Source organism: Crocuta crocuta, unplaced genomic scaffold (genome assembly GCF_008692635.1).
Source record: "Crocuta crocuta isolate KB4526 unplaced genomic scaffold, BGI_CrCroc_1.0 scaffold646, whole genome shotgun sequence".
Classification (NCBI taxonomy): domain Eukaryota; kingdom Metazoa; phylum Chordata; class Mammalia; order Carnivora; family Hyaenidae; genus Crocuta; species Crocuta crocuta.
The window spans coordinates 571,152-593,634 of record NW_027530851.1 but is presented as its reverse complement, the minus strand read 5'-3'; the positions used below and the strand labels follow the sequence as shown (position 1 = coordinate 593,634).

The following is a 22,483-nucleotide window of genomic DNA, read 5'->3' as shown; positions in this document are numbered from 1 at the left end:
CTAATAATAATATAACATTACAAATTTTTAAAGGCAACTTTACATATTTGTCCGCATATAGTAGTCTAGAATGTGGGCTTCTGCATCATGTATTCATCTTTATGTTAGTGGTAAATCCAAATTTATGTGTGAGACAAATCTTTTGCCTGCCTATGGCTACACCTGAGTCACAGTATTTGAAACATTTATCATTCTTTTGAGTAACAAATGTGTTTCTATTGTATGTCATTTATCATGTTGTAATTAATTGTATTTCATTTTTTCTCTTGCTACATTAAAAAAAAACCTCAGAAACAAATGTATAGTCCCCATCTTCCAATTTTCCAGGACCTCTCCAGAGTACTTTTAAGTATTAATTTCACTTCTGGGGTTCCTGGGTGGTTCAGTCAGTTAAGTGCCCGACTTTGGCTCAAGTCATGATCTCATGGTCCGTGAGTTCAAGCCCCGCATCGGGCTCCGTGCTGACTGCTTAGAGCCTGGAGGCTGTTTCGGATTCTGTGTCTCCCTCTCCCCCACTTGCACTCGGTCTTTCAAAAGTGAATAAATGTTAAAAAAAATAAAAATTAAAACAAACATATTAATTTCACATCTAACTCCATATTACTTTCCTTCTTTCATTGATAAAAATAGAAAAGTAGACAGATGTTTAATTCTATTCCACGCTAAGTTCACCTTCATCATTCTCAATATTCGTTACTGTATGGGTCAATACAGTACTTATTCCTCTGATGACACAGACCACTACTGGTTAGTTTCCATTGTATATTTCTCCTCATATTTGACTCTAGACATTAGAATAATGCTTAGTTCAGCCCTTGGAACTCTTCTGCATTCTAGTCATACCTACCATTGTGATCTTACTTAGTTTCATGGTTTCACATATCATCTATATACCAAAGACTCCCCAAAAAGTCCTTTCCCCTGAATATCAGACTTGGATATCAAATAAATATTTCAAATTCAACATTTCTAAAACCCAATTCCTCCCACATTCAGGCCCATTCCAGTTCATATCTAATCCATCCTTCTAAGTGCTCAGGCCAAAAACTTTTTTATTCATACTCGACACCATGAATCCAATCTGTCACTCAATCCCATTAACCCTAATGCTGAATCATCTTTTTTGATTACAGCCTAGTCCCAAGTCACAATCACCAAGTCCCAAATCACCTGGATTATCACATCAGCCTCCTAACTGGTCTCCGGGTTATTACTCTTGCTCAATCACCACGTCTATTCTGCACATCCTATAGTCAGTTTGACCCTGCCAGGGCAGAGGTTAAATCATACCACTCCACCTAAAACCTTGCAAAGTCCTGCCAGTGAGCCTGTAGGATCACTGTTACTACACTGACCTTATCTCCTACTGTAACAGTCACACTCACTGCCCTTCAGCCAAACCAGCCATGTTACTGTTTCTCACACACTGGCATGCTCCTCCTTCAGAGATTTCCCACTCTCTAACTAACCCATCTGCCTGGAATGCTGTTCCCCTAGACATCAGCTTGGTTTGCTCTATCACAACATTGTAAGTCTTCAGTTTTCTCCATATTTGTATATTTTACTTCTAACTTTTTATTATCTTTCTTTCCATCAAAATATAAGCTCCTTGATGGCAAGGAACTTCATCTGTTTTATTCATGAATTTCCCAAGTGCCTGTTAGAATGGCTGGCACATATGCTATTAAATAGATAGTTAAGTAAATAAATGAATTGGCCAAGTATAGGTTACTAGAACTGACTAAATTATCTTCAACAGAGTACTTTGATTTGCTATTCAAAATTTTGAGGAGACTTAAAAGAAATCTGAAAGTGACCAACTTCATTAAAGGAAAAAGAAGCCAAAGAAGCAGAATCAAAGTTTACTAGACAAAGAAAACGTACTTAGCTCGAAAATAAATGAAAAAATGTCCTAATTAACATGGAAGGTCAACTAAAATGAGAACTACATGCAATTTTCATTCACTCTACAGACTTTAATCAACTTCAGAACTGTTATAAGCATATAAATTAGGTTATATTTTAAACACATTAAAACTCTTCCTTTCTTAACGTGAAAAAGAAGTCTTGTTTCTAGCTCTATTTTCCAATACAGTCAGATATTATGCTGCAGATATAATCTGTAGAGGCAGTGTGCCTTTGAGAATCTGCAAATCTTTACAGAAATATATCAAATTAACTACACATGTTAAAGTGAAAGATTTAAATAAATATGGATTATAAATTACTTTCATTTATATATATTAAGTATTACATTTATATGGTAGAGAGTAAATATTAGTAAAGTAAGGTAAATAGATATAAGTTATCATTTGGCGCTGAACAAAACTATGTAGCCCCCAATGAAACAACCTTCTCAAAAGTAACAATTAAAAACTATAGAAGTTTGGGATATTTATTATACTGTTAATTATGACAGAAGAAAGAAGATAAAATATATGCCTAGCATTATGGAAATTTTTTTAAAAAGTATGCCACTTTTTTATGACAAAGAATCTTTATATGTCATCCATATCAAAATTATCTTGAAAGATAAGGAAATAATAATATACTACATAACAAAAAAGAGAAAGAATCTTATAAGCTATATGGTCATGATTTCATTACATAAACATACATACACATATATAGAGATGTACACACAAACACCATATACACACAAACATATATTCTCATGGTGGAGGTGGATAAAAAGAACATCAAAATATGTACAGTCATTTTCTCTTGGTTTTAGACTTAAGGGTGATTTTTACATGGTTTTCTGATTTATTTGAAAATTGTACACAATGTACGTATCAGCTTTAAAATTAGAGAAAAATGAACATGACAAATTTCTACAAATAGAAATAAAGACAAAATCTTGAAAAAAATATATCTTTCAGGAATCTGAAAACAAAGACGAGACTCCAAAATAATTACTACTGTGCTCACTTTGGCAGCACATATACAAAATTACTATTAACGTATATGTAGAGTCTCCTTTTCAAAGAAGCCCAAAGAATTTCATGTGAACAACATTATGTAACTAGAAATTATATACATTTCATTTTGGAAGAGATTTTACAGAGCTGAATTGTGTCACTTTCTCGTGTCATCTAGTTTCTCTTTTCAAATGCTATTTTTATCTGTATATAATTATCTTCTACCTTTACTTCCATTCCAGTAGAATGGTTACCCTAAGTTCAAATAAGAGTGAAAATAACAGAATGGAATGATGAGTTATTTGTTATGGCTAAAATGACCTTAAAGACTAAACTTTAAGAGGCTATTTTAATTACTGAATATTTATCACAATAAAGTACTATTATAGGCACTATTAGGACAAGAAAGTATTAAAACACAGTACTGAATTATTGTCCACTTTCCTCATCTACCTGATATTCTTTTTTATTAAGTTTATTTATTTATTTTCAGGGAGAGAGGGAGCGAGAGGGAGCGAGAGAGAGAGAGAGAGAGAGAGAGAATCCCAAACAGGCCCTGCACCATCAGCATAGAGCCCAACAGGGGCTTGAACCCACAAATTGTGAGATCATGACCTGAGCCGAAATCAAGAGTCAAACACTTAATCAACTGAGCCACCCAGGCATTGGTATTCTTCACCCTCCCTGATATTCTTCTACTAGTCTGTCTAGTATCTGACTAAAAGCTCAACTCTGTTCTTTCTGGAACTCAGCTCCCTATTCCAGCCACTTTATTTCCAGTGGCTTACTCCAGTGTACCTGGTTCTTGATAGCTACTGTCTACCTACACTCTGCCATTGCTACCTATTGTCATGGGATAAAATACCATCAATCAATTAAAGATAAACAATGCATGCTGTGACCATGTAATTCACTCACATTTTTTGAAGTACTGACTAGTAAAATGGCATGGAATAATTAAAGATGCAAGGTCCAATCCATTTACATAACCAACACAATACACTTGTTATTTGTTGGCTTATTAAAATCTTTCACTGTTTTCAAAGTATGTTCACTATGTTCAGTACTATATATTATTTTGGTCCTGAAGAGTACCCTCTGGGAAAAGAAAGGCAACTATTAATTTCTTAATTTTAGCTTCAAAAGGAGAATCATTCTCCAAATCATGTGGATGTATATCCAAGTCATAAGTGTTAGAATCTAGAGCCTGAGTCTTCCAAAATAATCTTTTGGTAAAATATGCTTCAACCATATTTTCTTCCTTCCTTTTCTCTATAAGGCATTGAGTAGATCTCCCCAAAATTTCAAATCCATTACAGGTTGCAGATATTCTCAGACTCTTGGAAACTGCTTCATAAGTCATATGTTCTTCTCTAACAGTAATTGGCTAGATCAGGGGGAAAAATCTTTAGAATTCCAGAGAATTCTCTTCACAAAGTGAAGTGCTTATTTTGTCATTTTATAATATTTGCTATTTAATATTCTGTTGCTTAATAGTATTTTAATGCTTGTTTATTTTGTTTATACTTGTGGCTTTTCCAGTGAGTAACAGGAAATGAAGAACACAATGAAGCTCAAAGGAATGCATCTAAGCTTTCCAGCACACAATAGGAAAGTGCATGGAAGAAAAAGGAGGGAAGGGATGTCCTAACTCCTGTTCATACTGTATGTAAAGCCCTGCAAATGGGACTTCAATCCCAACACTGTGTGGCAAGAAGAATATCCAAAACATGGGTTAATCCAGTAATAGAAATAACCTACAAATATTATATTCTTGGGAGGGAAAAAATTCAGAGAAATATCCTTTGAAAATAAAAGATTTTAGATCCTTTTAACTCTGGATATGACTGTCTCTGAAGAAGTGGAGATTAAATTCAAAGGATACAGGAGAAGACTCTGTAAAAAGACATGATCTTTAAGTCAGTATGAGATACCAGGCTAGGAGGTGAACAAAGTAGAAGTTTTGTTCCCTGTTATGAATTCAACCTTCCTCTAAGGACTGTGCTTTGGAGAACATTCCAGTTCTGGATTCTAAAGAATTCTGTACTATTCTGTGTGATTTATCTAATATTCAGTGTATAATATTTTCCAGAAAATCACATATATACCAACACACAGATCGATAAAAACACATACACAGATACATACACACACACACAAATTATAATTTTTAAGAGTTCAAAAACCCCTAAAAATTCATTAACATAATACGTAGATGAGAAATATAAAGGGCAGAGAAAATGGAACTTACCCTTTCTCATTCTTTAAACAGTACATGAAGGCAAAAGAACCAACATAATCTATTTTCTCACTAGAACAACAACTCACAACTAGCAACCTTGGCTTACCTATAGTCTGTGATAAAAGATTAAAAGTTTTCCCAAATATGTAGGTATGGGTACGTGTACAAGTTCTGTGAAACCAAAATCAGTTTGCATGATAGAAAAATCCAAATTTAAAAATGACAATAAGCCATAGCAGAGAGATTCAATTTTTCAAATCTAGACTATTTGCTGGTGCTTACTTGAAGATATTTGTATAGGAAAAGACACTCGGTTTTTGTAGAATGAAACACTTTTATAATTTTTCCCATTTCTCTATGTTTTAAATATTGTTGCATATCTTCTTCATATGCTTTTATGATATTATAGGCTACAGCTACTTTCAAAATTAAATAAAATCCAAATTAAAATGATGTTATTTTTTTAATTTTTTTAAATTTATTTCTAGGAGAGAGAGAGAGAGAGACAGCATGAGCAGGGGAGGGTCAGAGAGAGAGGGAGATACAGACTCTGAAATAGGCTCCAGGCTCTGAGCTGGCAGTCAGCACAGAGCCCGACGCGGGGCTCGAACCCACGAACCACGAGATCATGACCTAAGCGAAAGTCGGACGCTTAACCGACTAAGCCACCCAGGCGCCCCTGATGTATTTAATTTTTAAACTGCTGAAATAATAATGATGTCAAAGCAATTCAGTAAGCCAAACAAAAAAAATAATGTGTAAAAAGTCTTAAAGAGTTGAGAAATAAAAAGCCTTTTCTCAAATGATTTCCATGACTTAAATATCCTATCTTTGTTAAGAATAATATTTGAAAAGTTCAAGTTGACCTACAATACTGTTCTATGGAAATCATTTTCAGACATCATTATGGGTCATAGTACAAAGCACCTGCATTCAGTGAACAGTTATGTAGGAAAGGTAATTTTCTGAATTGGACATAAAATAATTCCTAATGAGCTGCTGAAAAATTATAATTGGGAAATGCAATTTATTTCTCCTTAAAAAAATTAAGTGAGAGGAATTCAAATCAATTTCTTACAGATTAATGAGATTACTAACCCGCCATGTCACCCTGGGCCAGGAGAAAGAAATCATATTTATTCAGTATCAACTACATGCTAGATACTAGCAGATATTGCACAAATATTATTTCCTTTCCTGGTACAACAATATTGAAAGAGAGAGATTATTTCTGATTTACTGATGTGAAAATGCAAGCCCAGGAAGATTTTATGTCATAACCAAACAGCAAACAAGAGAAACTGGATTTGAATTCAGGTTACTCTGGTGACTGTGTCAGTTTATCTATTTTTATACTATTTTATTTGTAAACTGAAATGTTAAGTGAGAGATAATCTCTAAGGTCTCTTTTAGATACAATGGAAACTCACTTTGAGTTCTGCTGCTACGACTTGAACAGTTTAGATAACACACTGGATTTGGGGACTTCATGTATCAAAACACGAGGACACCTGAACACAAAGGTAGGTATCTTCTACTATGGCATTAAAGTATTATCATAGCATTAGAGTATAACCATGTACAGCCAAGTGTCCATTAAAAAAGGTAATAAATACTTAAAAGCAGCACAAAGGAAATCTATATGAAAATTACATATTGTTTTGTTCACAACTCATTTCTCCTTATTCATTCCACTAGAATGATTTCATGGGGCATGTACGTGTTCACTTTCTAAACACAGATGTAGAGCATTTAAAATTCCAAATAACTTTTAGATCATTGCAATTAGTCTAGTAAAAAACTGCTCAGCCTGCATAAATAAGAGAATTAACATGAAAGCCTGTCCTAGTTTTTAAAATGGAGTCCAGTACAAAGGGTTTACATAAACACAGTGACCAGAGAAACCTGGACTTAGTTTGTGGAATATGACATCTAATGCCAATAGTCAGCTCTTCCCATTGGCTTACTGTCTTCATTGATTTTAGTTTTGAGTAAAAGAACAGAAGCAACAGTCACCTCTACCAAGCTAAAATGACTCTTGTTTCTTGATTTCACTGGTAATGAATCTACCTGTGTAATCTAGTTAAAAAAAAAAATCAAACTCAATGTCTATCACATAAAGCAAACCTTCACAGGCACAACTGTACTCTCAATAGCAAAGTTATACTCTCAATAATAGCAATTATACTCTCAATAGCAAAGATGAACATGAAATATCATCTTCTAATACTGCTCCAAAAATCTAAAATTCCAAAGATTTCACACAGCACACAGAAAAAGCATAAGCAGGAACAATGAAATAGTATCAAATTGTTAGTATTATATATACTACATTATATAATATAATAGCACTATATTATAACCACTAGAAAATGTTTAGTGAAAAAGATGATAAGAAAAAGCACCAGAAATCATTTCTATGTATGGAAAGAGGAGGGAAACAGGGCTGGAGTTCAATCCACTCAGACCATCCTCCAAACTAGACCCACCCAATTCCTCCTCATGGAAATGCTTAAAAAGGCCAATTTAGAAACAGCAGAATACATTAACAATAGTTAATTCAAATCATGTTATAAAACATCCTCCTTTTTTCTTTTCTATCAATATTCTCATTCCTTCTATTCATTCACTCAAAAATAATCTGAATCTCAAGGTAATTGATATATGCTCTCAAGAAACAAGTTGAGAAAAATTTCAGATTTTTAAAATATTTGGAGTCATTCTGTGTTGATGGCAGTGTTCTTAACAGAACATACCTTGTCATGTGACATATTTATTCATGATGGGTGACTTCTCTTGCACAAAAAGCAAAGAAAAGTATTTGCTGTATTTGTACTCTAACAGGGCATCTTAGGGGCATTTTATATTTCTTTTGAATTAACACATAGAAACAGACCACTTCTTATTTTTACCTATATCATTAGTTGTATGAATACAGCAATGCCATTAAGTTCAGCTACATTGAGAAGCATTCCAGGGTTTCAGTTTTGAGTAATTCAAATAGAAAAACAAATTAAAAACAAGCATTCTCAGGAGGAAAAAAAAAGATTTTGAATTATCCACTCAACTATTCATTGCAGGTCCGAGTGCCAAACACAGCACTAAACTGCACAAAAGTGAACTGTGGTGTTGTTCCATGTTATTCTTAATTTAAGTATCAGTCTCTTAACTCTATGTCATTTTATTAATGCTAGCATATCTTATAGCATTGTTTTAAATATCACTTCTTTAAGCCACAACACTGATAAGTCAAAATCAGTAGGAGGATTACATTCAAAAGTCTTTCACAGTTTAAACAAATTTTTATTTCGGGGATGAGTTAGGATGGCAGATAATTAGGGGGACCATGGGCTTTCCTCATCCCTCAAACACAGCTTGTATTGAGCTCAGATCACCTGCACCACCCAGCAAATCTATGAGGACTGGCAGAAGGGTCTCCACAAGTGGAGGGAGACAGCACAGCAGGTGCGAGGCTTATTATTACTTTTTAAATGTTTATTTATTTATTTTGAGAGAGAGAGAGAGTGCAAGCAGGGGAGGGGCAGAGAGAGGGAGAGAGAGAATCCTAAGCAGGCTCCTCGCTGTCAGCGCAGAGCCCGACACAGGCTCAAACTCATGAACCACAATCATGACTCTAGACCTGAGCCAAAATCAAGAGTCAGATGCTTAACAGACTGAGCCACCAAGGACCCCCTAAGGCTTATTTTAACAAATATACCAAAGCACACCTAGTTAATGGTCCAAACTTCCCACTGCAAGCAAGGAGGAGCTCTGCAGAGGACTGACCAGTGGGAAAGAGCAGCTAAAACTCAACAGCAGCATATACGCAGCATATACCATAAACACTTCCTGAAGCGCCAGGCCCTGGACAGTATATGACCCCTTTTAAATCTTTTTTATTTTTTTATTTTTTATTTTTTTATGCTTATTTATATTTGACAGAGACAAGCACAAGTGGGGGATGGGGGGGAGGCCTTTTTAATACAGTTGTATTCTTAGGTGCAGGAAACAATAACAAGCTTTCAAAACACGCAAAAGACAGAAACTCGGCCAAAATTACAAGATGGAGGAATTCTCCCCAAAAGAAAGGTCAAGAAGAAATCACAGCCAGAGACTTGCTCAAAACAAATAAACAAAGTCTTATTTTCTATGCAATTCCTAGTTATTTTTGAACCTCGTACAGAGTAAACAATAGAACTTTGAGACACATTAAATACCCAAGTGCTATCTACAATTAATACTGAATTTATTTCTTTACCATTTCAGAGAAGGACTATCTACTCATTTCGGTAACTACGAATTTAGGAAGTATATTCCTACCCTCATAGGCTGTCTCATTACCAAGAATTAGATCAAAAATTTCAAATTAACTTTTTCCTTTTTTAAAACTTACTCCTTTCTCACCGAAGAGTAACTTTGTCTTGACAATCAACCTCTAACTGATGCATTCCACACACAGGTGTATCTCACAACATGGTTCCCTTGTTAACATTTGTGATCAATACAGTGATTCTGGGTAACCCCCAACTTAATAGCAGCATGTCTCAATACAAAGATTTTGGTGAACATTTTTTTTTGTCTGAGAAAATATCTTTACCTACGACTCAAAAATTTAATACAGTAAATGAATTAAACTATGCATAGAAAGAACTGTGAATTCAAACACAGTTAGTAAAACATGAAAATGTATAAATATTTGGAAAGCTCAGAGAGCTGTAAGTGGCATGTGTGCAGATACAGTGAATTCAAAGCAATGTATTCCATCTGAAGTAACTAATCAATGTAATTATTTGGATCACACTAATTGTTTGGATCATGAAACAATGTATCAAGCATGAATGTGAGCACCTACTTTGATAATCTACTTTGTATGCTGTCTTTTAGCTACTTTTTAATTAACTGGCCAGGCATTTTGGTTAGAATCTCACACATTACAATTTTTCCCATTTAAAATAATAAGAAATTGATTCCTTGTTAGCATTTTCACCCAGAATATCTGACTTTCAGAAACAGACTTTGATAGTAAGTGGGAGAAGCTTGTTAACTAAATGACAATCTATTAGGAAGGGGAGCCTGGAAGGCTCAGTCAGTGGAGCTTCTGACTTCAGCTCAGATCATGATCTCAGTTTGTGGGGTGGATCCCTGCATCAGGCTTGCTGCTGTCAGCCTGAAGCCTGCTTGGGATCGTCTGTCCCTCTGACCCCTTCTCTGTCCCTCACCTGCTCCAGCTCGTGCCCTCTCGTGCTCTCTCTCTCTCTCAAAAATAAATAAAACATTTTAAAAAAATTTTTTATTGTGCTCCAGAGAAAAGACAGTTCTTTTGTCTTAAAGACAAAAAAAGTATGATTGTTTCAGAATGCGAAAGAAATTAGTCAAAAGCAAAACTTCGAGGGATATAACAAATTATAACAAGTTTGCAGAAATGCATTCATCTTGGATTATAATACAAGTAATGAGTCTTGAAATGAACAGTGTTAAAACTTTTGTCAGAGTTGACAAACTTTTGATAGGCTTTTTTGTAACTTTTTTTTTTTTTTAGTTCTACTGCCAAATATTACAGTTATACAGACTGGAATTCTGTTTTCTTTCTCTTAAAATAATGAATCAATCTTAATAAGTTCAATGTAATAAATTAATCACAACCATTCAGTCTTATTAGCAAGTGGTTTCTGCTTTCCTCCTATATGTTGTCTGAAGACTCTGCTATAAACTATAGGCTCTAGAAACTGGGTCCTCAACTAATGGCCTCAGTGGAATGAATGGACTAAAGGAGATGTTTCTAACTCTAATGCCTTCAAGGACTAGCCTCATGGGTATAGGCTTCAGGGCTGACAACACACATCAGCCAGACTGTATGTACCAGGACACAGATCCAGTTTCCAGAACGAATGACTTCCTGAAACAGATTGCAGTCCAGAAATGCAAGAGACAACAAATTAGTTAAGCATAACTTAATGGACTGATAAAGGAAATCTAATTGTAATGATTTGTTTGGAAGATTATTGGTATATTTTTAATGTTGGTATTTGGTATATTTTTAATGGTCTTAATCTCTAAGCGATATTTTCATAGAATCTGAAATAGTATCTTGTGCCTGCTGACCCCTCATATTCAGGAATACATTTTTTTAACTGTTTTTTTTTCTTTTATTATTTCATGGCAAAGAAGTTAACATGGTAAATACAAGAAGAATATGCTCTTCTTTTTTTGCCAGAATATAATTTGACAAATCAACTGTGTAACTAAAATGTTTAAATTCTATACAGTGTTATGTTTAGAGTCACATTCATTAAAACATATATAATAACCCGCCAAAGTGACAATATGTGGAACTAATACCTAACAACACCTTCCTAGTAATCGGGTCTATTACCTCTTTAGTTTCTCACTTGAAAGAAAGGTCAATTTCTGGCAGGCTAGGAATCTCAGCTGATTTGACAAACAGACATAAAGAGATAGAAATTCATCCACATTTACAGGTACTTCAGGTGATAACTGATGGAGATGAATAATGTGAGTTTGGTTTCTGAGTTTCTGAATAGAAGAGAGTAAATAAGAGAGATTTCAAAAAAAACTTTCAAATAATAGAAATAGAAGTTATTAAAAATATAATCCTAGATTTCTAAATCCCCAAACATTAGTTAATTTTCTGTCCTTATTATTTAACACTCTATGGCACTAGATATTAGATATTTTGATTTTACTATACAAGGGCTTCTTTTTGTTAAAAAGCACTTCTTGCTGTACCAATGTAAATGATGTGGACCAAAAAAAAGGAAGCAGAAAGGAATGAAAAATCATCATTTTTGTCGTTGTTTTTAACAAGAATTTATCACTGAAGAGTATTTATGATCATAAGAGGAAATTTGATGATAAAAATGTACAAACCTTGGAAGTAGACAAAAATAACTGCATGTCCTTCGTTCTCTTGAAGAGCACATGCCTTTGTCTGGGTCACTATTCACTTTTGATGCAGATATTTTATACATCTGTGAGACATGTTAATTTGTAGAAAGTTCATGGCAATACAGATGATACTTATAATAATAATTATGCAAATAACTTTCATCTAGTAGAGAGGCAAATGAATTCTGTTTACAGTAAAGATGACTTTAAAAGGCTTCAGATTTATTGCCCTGTTGAACATTAATCTATTTAGTATAAAACCAGAATCTTATCCCAGCATTCTTTCTTTCAGTGAATTATAAGTGCTTCCTTGGTTCCCATCTAGTTTCACTATACTGCTGGTTCCCTCATTAATACACTAAATCAATCTTAAGCATGCATTCATCCGACTTATGTAAGACTCGACCCATTTTTAGGTTTTGAGGTTTTTATAAAGTATGTTACCTTATTTCTTCCCATGTTGTAAAAGTCGAGGGCAAAACGAGAGTTAAAAAAAAATTCTCAATAGTAACAGTTGCAGGTGAGAAAGCGGGTGAGAATTTACTGAGGACAGGAACATTTCCCAGTTCTCAAGTTTCAGATCCACTAAGTGCTTTGAATTCAAGGAAAAGCTGACATGAGGCTGACAGTGAGGCAGCAGAATATCATGCTGCTCTAATAAATACTTTATTTGTCCACTCTTCCAAATTCCACAGCTTCGAAATTCCACTACCTACATATCCCTTTTGCCATNCAACTCGGTTGGGGGGGGGAGGGGGACGCAGGGGTGGCCTATGGGTCTGAAAGTATAAACTAATCCTGCCTTACTGTCCCTATCACTCATTAGTTTAAGCATGGATATGTGCCATGATTTTGGCCAATTAAACAAAATGATAAATCTGTTAATGGGCACCTCTGAAAAGTTTTTTATGCTTATGGAAAAAAACCAAACATAATGAAGAGACAATCTCTTTTCTTCATTTCTGAAGTTAATATCTAGAATAGTTGCAGATCTGACAGTCCTGCAGGGAGCTAGCCTGAGGTAAAAAGATTACCTATCTGGGTGCCTGGGTGACTCAGTTGGTTAAGTGTCCGACCCTTGGTTTCGGTTCAAGTCATGATCTCATGGTTGTGGGTTTGAATCCCATGTTAGGCTCTGTTCTGACAGCATGGATTCTCTGCTTTGGATTCTCTCTCTCTCCCTCTCTCTGCCCTTCTCCCGCTTGTGTTCTCTCTCTCTAAATAAATAAATAAATAAATAAATAATCTTTAAAAACAATTTTTTTTAAAAAGATGACCTATCAAAATAGAGGAGCAGAGAGAGAAATCCAACAAAGCCAATCCTGGACCTTTTGTTATGTGAATGAAGCTATCCTTATTGTTTAAAGAGATTTTAACTTGGGTTTTTCATTACTTGGAGCTGGAGAAGGCAGAAGAGATACAACTTTGACCATACTTCCAAGTCAGCCTGCTGCTTTTTTTCCTGCAGTCTCTAAAGAAAGATTTCTACTTATACTTATTTATACAGATTTCAGAAGCTGGATCTTCTCCTCCTCTACTTCTACATACTTGGATTCCTTAACCTTGACTTTCCTAAGACATGAAGCCTCTGGCGATTTACCTAACCTCTCTGAACCTCAGTTCCCTCTTCTATAGAATGAGGTTAATACATACTCAAGGGCTCTTATAAAAATTAAGGGAAATGCCATATTTCAAAGAAATACCTGAGATTAGATAAAAGTAGTCAGGAAAACATCTAACCTGGCTTAGATAAAAATCATACACTCAAAACATGACTTGTGAATAGTCAAATGTGACATTCTACTTTCTTACTTAATTCACCATATATTTAAGAATGGGGGGAAGGGAGAAGGTACAGAAATATATAATTAACCTGATGAAATGTGTGGAATTGTTCTATTTAATTTAACCTCATCAACTGCAAGAAGTCAGTCAACATATCTCTTTAATCTATGTCCCTAGGTGAGGAGTTCGTGATGAAGCTGGCATTTATAAGTGTCATGTACTCTGAATATATAAAACAGTCACTTTTTGTTGAGAGATATTTCCCAATCAACAAAATCCTCTTTGAGGGAGGGGTGAGAAGTCTGTCATCATACAGGACTCTCAGCTGAAACTAGGTTTGAAAACTGACAATCTTCCCATATTTTAAAAGTATCTTTTTATGGAATGACAATGAAGTACATAAGCATAGCTCTGTATTTTTCACAATATCCACTACACGAGATAATTAACATGACATATTTTTAAATAATCTCTAATTTAATCACTTTTTCGGGGGTATATCTTCCCCCGGCATTGTTCTTGTGTTCGAACAATAATAAGGTTTTAAACTGAGACTGTGTATAAGAATTCCTTAGCCATTGTGAGGCAAGTTTATTTTTAGTGATGGAGAATATAAGGTCATAACTATAATTTGGGTCACACTCCTCCCCAGGAAAAGTAATCTTGTTTCTTTGGAATATGTATTGATTTTAAGACACACATTAAAGGTACCTGTATAGTCTTTGAAATTGCTCTGTAGTCTTATCCCTAATTCATTTAGGAGGCTGAACATTCTCTAGCACTGACACCAGTATTATTTTTTTTTCTCTTTTTTTTTTAATACTAGCCTATTTTTTTCCCCACTGAGATATATTGGGACATATCTAACTTAGATACATTATGTACCTGAAATATCAGGAAAATATTCCCATCTCAGCATGCCATTTCTGTCCCCAGTGATTTAGACATTCTTCATGCTGCATTTATGTCCACAAGGGTAATAGTCCTTACATTAAAAACCAGCCTTCAAGAAGTGTTTCACCCTTCACGTAGTCCATTACCGCCTTTCCCTCTCTGACCCTGCACTGCCTCCAACTCCCACTGTTTTTAATAAGCTACTCAAATGTGGTAAACTATCTTCTCTGTGCTGAGGGCAAAAGCACCAACAGATACATGATAACATGGTTTGGAAGAACACACTGAAATAGGCCCATAATTCTCGTCCTAAAATACCCCATTGCAAACAAAGTCTTAAAATTATTTTCAAACCCTAAACTTTAGTCTGGTTCCTTTAGTCCATGAATTTTTCTTCTGTCATACTTTCTCTAATGAGACAGCAGATAATATATGTGTTTCTAAAGGTTTGCTTTAGACAGACATGAGGCAACTGTTCATCAAACAACTAAAAATAACATACAGGTAAACCAAAGAAAGGACAAAGTATCTGCCTACGGGATGAGAGTATCATGTAGGAAACTCTGAAGCCAAGTGGCAATTCCAAACAAGTCTCAGATTCCATTTCGTACAAAGATTAAGGGACAGTCACTTAAAACTTTTAAATTTTGGAAAGAAATAGTATTGTACATGAAGGAGTAGGAAATCAAAGTAGATACCTCATTATATAGTGGATTTAAATGTCCATAAGCAACTTAAGGAGATGTATCAGCTACACTACAATTATGACAGAGGACAGTACTGTGACAAGAGCACTTTTGTTATCAGACAAACAAACCAAAGTTTAAATCTCATTCCTGGGATTTATTCACTCTACTTATCTCTAAAATGTCACTAATTGTGTAGGGGTCATTTGAGGATTAAGAAAATATATCATGTCCCTGGTAGAGTAAAAACCCAGTAAGCCCCCATTACCATAGCTAATGGTAGCAAATACCTTCATTTCAGAGATGCTTCTCTGAAAAAGTGCTGAGTGTGCACCAGCGTGTATTTTCAAACTGTCCCTTTGAGAGTTATATCTCTAAGTGTTTTTCACAGAAGCCATCTTGACAGAGCTGGGGCAGCAGCGAAGAGAGGGATAAGGGTAGAGATGCAGGAGTACAAAGCAAACAAATTCTAGGACCATTAGCTCCTTGTGGTTGATTTTACCTACCTGAGCACTGGGAAATATTATTTTCAAAAAAAAATTCTGTTATATAAAGAAATTGAAAATCATTGAACGATGCATGGCCTTACAGGTTTGAACTTGTAGGGTTTTCAGGTTCTGTCATCATCTTAGAATCTAATGTCTATATCCGATACTTAGAAGTTTTCCCATCTGTGTTAATGAACTGGTGCTAAGCTATTCTCTTACTCTTCCCCTCTCTCTCCCTTGTCTCTCTGCCCTGCATCTCCCCTCTACTACCCATGTCTCAATTCTCCTTAGGACAATCACAGAGCTACACACACACACACACACACACACACACACACACTGCCTTTAGTCATATTAAGAAACAATGATAAATATATGACAAAATGAAAACAAACCATTTTGGCCTGATTTTCTCTCTTCCTCTAACACAAACAAAACCAGTCATAATACTACAGCTTAATACCTCTATTTACACACACACATAACATTATTCTACCATCTCTAGCATTTCTGACTCTGGTAAATTTGCTATCAAATCTATTCATTCAGATGTGTGTGATTTTGGCAGTTATGACCTTGTAGAAACATGTGTCTTGTTATCAATTGTCTCTAATAGTGTGATGAAAATATTAGGCAAGGTGATCCACTCATTTTAAAGAGTGAATAAGGTTCCCAGAGAAATAGACTACAGGTTTGAAATGATAAATCAATGCAAAAAACTCCCTTGAAATTTCTCCTCAGGTATATTAAAATTGCACTGCATACATAATACTGTTTAATAAATTACGACTGTAAGTCTTCTGTTATAAAACTAAGAGATCATCCTCTTAACATAGCTGAAATTGTATTACCTATAAAATGTTATCATATGAATCAAATTGTGGAACCCAATGTTTTATTTGATTTTTAACTACATCATGCTATCAGAAGAAAGCCAGGCATAAAATCATATGACCCATGCACATTCTCTATTGAATACACAAACACAGTTTGTCTCTCCAAATAAATATTTGGAGAAGGCAAGCTGTATTTTAACAATCTGGCTAATAATTCATGTTTAAATGCTGAGATTATAAAAAAGGATACACACTTCTAAATGCAATAAATTAATATAAAGACATGTTTATTCACAGCATTGTTCATTCCTCATCCTTCTCTGTGGAACCCATTTGTTCTCCACATTTTAGCTCAGGGGCTTGACAAGGGGGCAGAATTGAGATCTAGTGGGCTCTTAAAATACTGAATCACACCCTTCACTAGGTATTATAACAAAAGAGAAGTGGTTTCTTACCTCAGTCTTCAAACTAATTTAATGACAGAGGGCTTTTATTTTCCACCATACACATAGTGCATGTGCATTTTATAGAAGGAAGTAGAGTTATAGTGATTTACATTATTAGTGAAAAGTACCAAACTGAAGGTGGGATATGATGTGGTCATAATCTGAAATACTATCAAATGGGTTCTCTAAAGCTCTAAACTAAAATTCAATTAATCATTTTACAAAAAGCTGTTAATTTTTTTTAAAAGCAGTTGTTAATACAATAAAAGTATTGAGATGTCAATCATGATGCCTATTCTCAGATCTAGGACAGGAACATACAGTAAAATGGTCAAATGAGTTTGTTTCATGAGGTCATACGCATAAAAGGATATCTGACAAACAAGGTCACAGACACAGATGTAATTTTAGATCAAAGAATAAATTCTAGTTCCATGTAACATCTCTCATTCTCATTCCAGGCTTCTGAGGAGTAAAGATTGGGATTAATGTGACATGCAAAAGACGAGAGAGACAGCGAGAAAGAAAGAGAGAGAAGTCCTAAAGGCAACTACTACTTGGTAGTCTTAATAACATTTAAAATTATATTTGAAATAAGCAGATAAAATTATAAAAGCAAAAGCCACATATTAATAATTAGGTAAAGTCTTCTAATTACATTAAAATATGAATTGAATGTAATGTTCAAGACATGGGGTTTTTTTATTCAATTAAATTTGCAGCAAGCAAAAGAAAAACCTTTTTGTTTAATACTTGATCAAAGTATTTAAAACCACATTGGGGCGCCTGGGTGGCTTAGTCCGTTAAGCGTCCGACTTTCGCTTAGGTCATGATCTCGCGGTTCGTGGGTTCAAGCCCCGCGTCGGGCTCTGTGCTGACTGCCAGCTCAGAGCCTGGAGCCTGTTTCAGTCTGTGACTCCCTCTCTCTCTGACCCTCCCCTGCTCACGCTGTCTCTCTCTCTCTCTCTCTCTCTTCTAGAAATAAAAAAAAGAAAATTAAAACCACATTATGTCAGTTAACACTTTTGCATAAGTAAAATGAAAAAGTGTCTTGGGAAAACCAAGATGCAAACGGTTTATGTTTATGAAGGACTTACATCATAGTGGAGAGAATGACATAAACAAAGATGACACTAGAATAGCAATAGCTACATATGAAATAGGTACAAAGTACAGTGGGAAACATATTTGGATATGAGGATAGAAGAAATAGAGGAGTTCCAAGCCAATCAGAAAGATCTTTCCAATGTAGATGGAACTTGAATAGACAGTAAGAAGGGGTAAGAGTTTGGTTAGTGAATATGTGGACAGAGAATTTTCTAAGCAGAGGGAGAGAACTACAAAGGCTCAGAGATGCTCAAAGACTATAGTATCTTTGAATGTTGGGGTGAGGCTCCAGAATGGTGGGAGAGAGTTTGAGCCTATTTGAGCTTGCCTCTGATATATCTTTTCTTTTAATCTATTACATTATTATTAGTTCAGTTTTCCCATAACATCCCTGTGAATATTGGTTTTATTTTGCTTTATTTTTTGCCAACTTTCATTAATAAATAAGATAGAGAAAAGTACAGAGCTCACAACTGTACAGCTTAATGGTTTTTCAGTCTGAGCACAACTGTGAAAACACCATCCAAACCACGAAATACAATATTACCCATCCAGAAGCCCCTTCACACCACCTTCCAGGCATCAATAATCCCTCACCCCTGCTAGCCCCTCCTGCAAGTAAATAAAACCCTGACATCCAACATCATCATTAGTTTTACCCATTTTTGAAATTTATATAAATGAAATACGGTACATATTCTTTCATGCCTACTTTCTTTCCCTCAAGATTATGTTTGTGAAATTCACCCATATCATATATTGCATTCATGTACGTTGTTGTATAATGTTCCCTTTTATGAATGCATCATCATAAATGCTTATTTATCCATTGTGCTGTTGACAAGCACCTTTGCACTGTTTCAGTTTGAGACTATTATAATACTGGTGCATTCCTGAACACGCCATTTGTAGAACACGTGTACTCAATTCCGTGGGGTTTATATGCAAAAATGATTTACTGGATCATTAGGTTGTATAAAGTACTTGTACTGATTAAAGTCTGACCATTAGGACATGAGAGTTTCACTTGCTCCATACTTTTACAACCACTTGGAAGTTTGATGATCATCTTTCTGCTGAGTGTGTAGTAGTTTTACATTGTGGTTTTAGTTCACATATTCTTGGTAACTGAGTTGGGAAGATGCTCATATTTTCATATGATTTTTGGCCATCATCCTAATACTAAATGGCCTAAACTCATTCTTTTGCAGACTATTTTTAATAAACTTAACAGGCCCCCCCAGCCACCATCATTGTCACCTGAGAAAGGGAGTGAAGAGGCTAGGAGCTGCTGAAGAACATTACAAGCAATTATTGATAACTATATGTCTTCAGGAAGTAATTTTCTTCCTTTCCTCTTTTCTTGTCTTCTACTCATCTTTATTCTTCTTTTATTCTAATCTATGTATCCACCCTATCTTTCTTCTTCCCTTCAATGTTTCCAGTCCAAAATGGTCAATAAACAAAAGCCAATTCAAAGGGTGCAAGTGCTGTCTAGAGGGTTCAATAGATCAATAACAAGTTTGCATCTGACACCTAGTCTTCTTACTTGAGGGCTGCCCAAGTTTTGAAGGCTTTTTCTTGTTTATTTTTTTAATAAATGAAACAAATCAGCATGCTTGACTATTTATTTGAAAATAAATGGATCATTCATAAAATCGTGATAGGATAAATATGATATATTTTTCTATAACGCATGAACGATGTTCAATGAATATTTTAAAGAAAAATCAGAAAGAAAATGGAACAAAAAACAGATTCTATTGTAAAAAAAAAACAAAAACAAAAGAAGAACATACACAAGGGGGCTTTATTTCACTTTCCCTAAAGACCAAATACAAGTCACATTCGGCAAAAATAAAGTAGCCATGACCTTTTCCCTCTTCTGCATGATTAATTACTTAATGTCCTATTAATTGGAAGATGTGGCTGAATTTCAAACACTTTCATTTTCTGTGCATATCATCCTGTACTGTAACCACCGATTAAGCTGTTCATCAAAGGTGAGCCAACAAGGTCACCTGAGCAGTATCTCTTCAGCTATTCATTATCCATCTTCAATGGTAATTAACAATGGTAACATTTCCATAAATCAACATCTTTCTGATTATACTCTGATGATAAACAGTCAAAATGTGTGCATCTCAGCCCATCCCTTTTAATTTTATATTAAAAAAGAATTCTAAATATACCATAGAGAAATTTCAAGTGAAATATTACAGGAGTTTCTTTAATAAAACTGCATGAAGAAAATAAGGTTATATACTTTTCGAAGAAAACATAAACCTACGTACAAAACTAGAGTAGCCTGCTGACCGCATAGGGGTCAAACATAAGAAGCAAAGGGTGTCAGCCACTTAGTACCAATTTCTTCCTCTGGCAAGAAAATTATGGCTAGGCTTGGCTTCAGAGATAACCATTTGCTTACTCAGCCATGGAAGATGACAATTTAAAACAGAAAGCAGATTGAATTCACCTTACTCTCTATACACACATTACAGGGTGGACCAATAAAATTTTTCAATGGATATAGTTACTATATTCTTTTCCAAACCAGAATGTGGAATGTAATTTTTAATTTTGGTTTTGTTTACTTTGTGTACCTGTTGTGCATTGTTTGTCTATCATTGATGTGTTTACCTTTTTGGCTTTTGAAACCATATTGGTTAGTAAATGCAGAAATGCTACTGATAAAATTTTCTTCGTTGGTTCACTTGTATTGACGTTGTCATATCCAATATCTATGTCTAAAATGGTCATACCTAAAATTCATTCACTATATGAAGGTCTTTCTCAATTTGTAGAAAATTAATTATAAAGTATTTTTAAAATAATGTAATAAGGGTGCTGAAAACGTGTTAAAACCTAAATTATTACTAATAGGTAACTGGCCTATCAATTATATATGATTATATCTTACTACACAGCGTATCAATATATTACATTGTTAAACATTAGATTGCATGTTACTATGTACACATGATTATATAATATATAGTTATAAATTGTACTTATTTCTAAATATTGGAAGAAAAATAGGTCATGTTTTTTACTATTGTATTTTATTATTCCTTTTTACATTTTCAATGTTTACAATTTAATAAGTTATTGCTAAACATACATATATATATGCTAAACATGTATATATATATACATAGCTTGGAATTAATACCAAGTTAATATGTAGAACTGAAGGCACATATATTAGTCTGATAGTACTAATAAATGATAAATGATAAAATGATATGTACATATTACTATCCTATGTCAATGTGTTTTTCACAATTAAGAGAAAACACAACTCTAACTGGCTTAACCAATAAGATGTATTATTTCACGAACCAGAAATCAAGGGATATATTTTTGTCTCCTGCGTGACTCTCCCCAGAGCCACTGCCATGCTCAAGACCAGAGTAACAATGAGATAAGTTTTCTCCCCATCATGGAAAAGAAATCCTTTCAGTCTGACTGGACTAAGCTTATATAATTTAACTGAGTAGGTACTACATGAACTGATCTTCATCTCAGATTATTTTTAAAGGGTTTTGTTCTGCTTTTATGAGTTTTCCCCCCTTGGTTTTGTTTCCATTTTTACTTTTTTATTAAATTGGGGGAAAAAAACCCCACACAAATATTTATATTTTTCTAGTCAGAGATAATAACAAAGATATAGTGAGCATTCTTGAAGAATATAAGATTACAGAAAGTTATTGAGGAAAAGGCAAAGACAACAATAAAGCTCTCAGATGTGGTGAAGTAGCTTGCCCACAGTAATTCACTATCACAAATTACTCTGTTACACCCAAAGTAAGAAAATGCTACATATTCCAAAGCTATTCGCTCAACACTGGGTAAACAGAATGATTCTCACCTTGAGGCATCTCAGGTGGCAGATAATGAGGTTCTTGGGCACTAACATGCACCCATTCAAAGTCATCATATAGATCCTGGTGGTAATCACAGGCCCCTGGACCATCATCAAAAGTACAGCCACCTAAAAGAAGAAGAGAAAGATTACCGTTACATTCTACACAGATATGATAAAAATCGAGAATGTGCTGGAGAAGATTATATTGAAATATGTAAAATGGCACTCTTAATAATAAATGGTACTCCTGTTTTTTACTATCCTCATTAAATTTTCATATAAAGTGAATTTCTATCAGTAGTTT

General features: G+C 34.6%; 1 protein-coding gene across 3 annotated transcripts in view; it reads right to left on the bottom strand.

The window, feature by feature from the left end:
- The window catches only part of PTPRK (protein tyrosine phosphatase receptor type K), a 421,190-nt gene extending 398,940 nt beyond the window's left edge, over positions 1–22,250 (bottom strand). For all 3 annotated transcript variants that reach the window (XM_077769421.1, XM_077769423.1, XM_077769422.1), the window contains exon 1: positions 22,183–22,250. In XM_077769421.1, coding sequence (XP_077625547.1) covers positions 22,183–22,192 — 10 coding nt within the window. In that variant the 5' untranslated portion in view covers positions 22,193–22,250. The remainder of the gene's footprint in view (positions 1–22,182) is intronic.
- Positions 22,251–22,483: the final 233 nt, after the last annotated feature.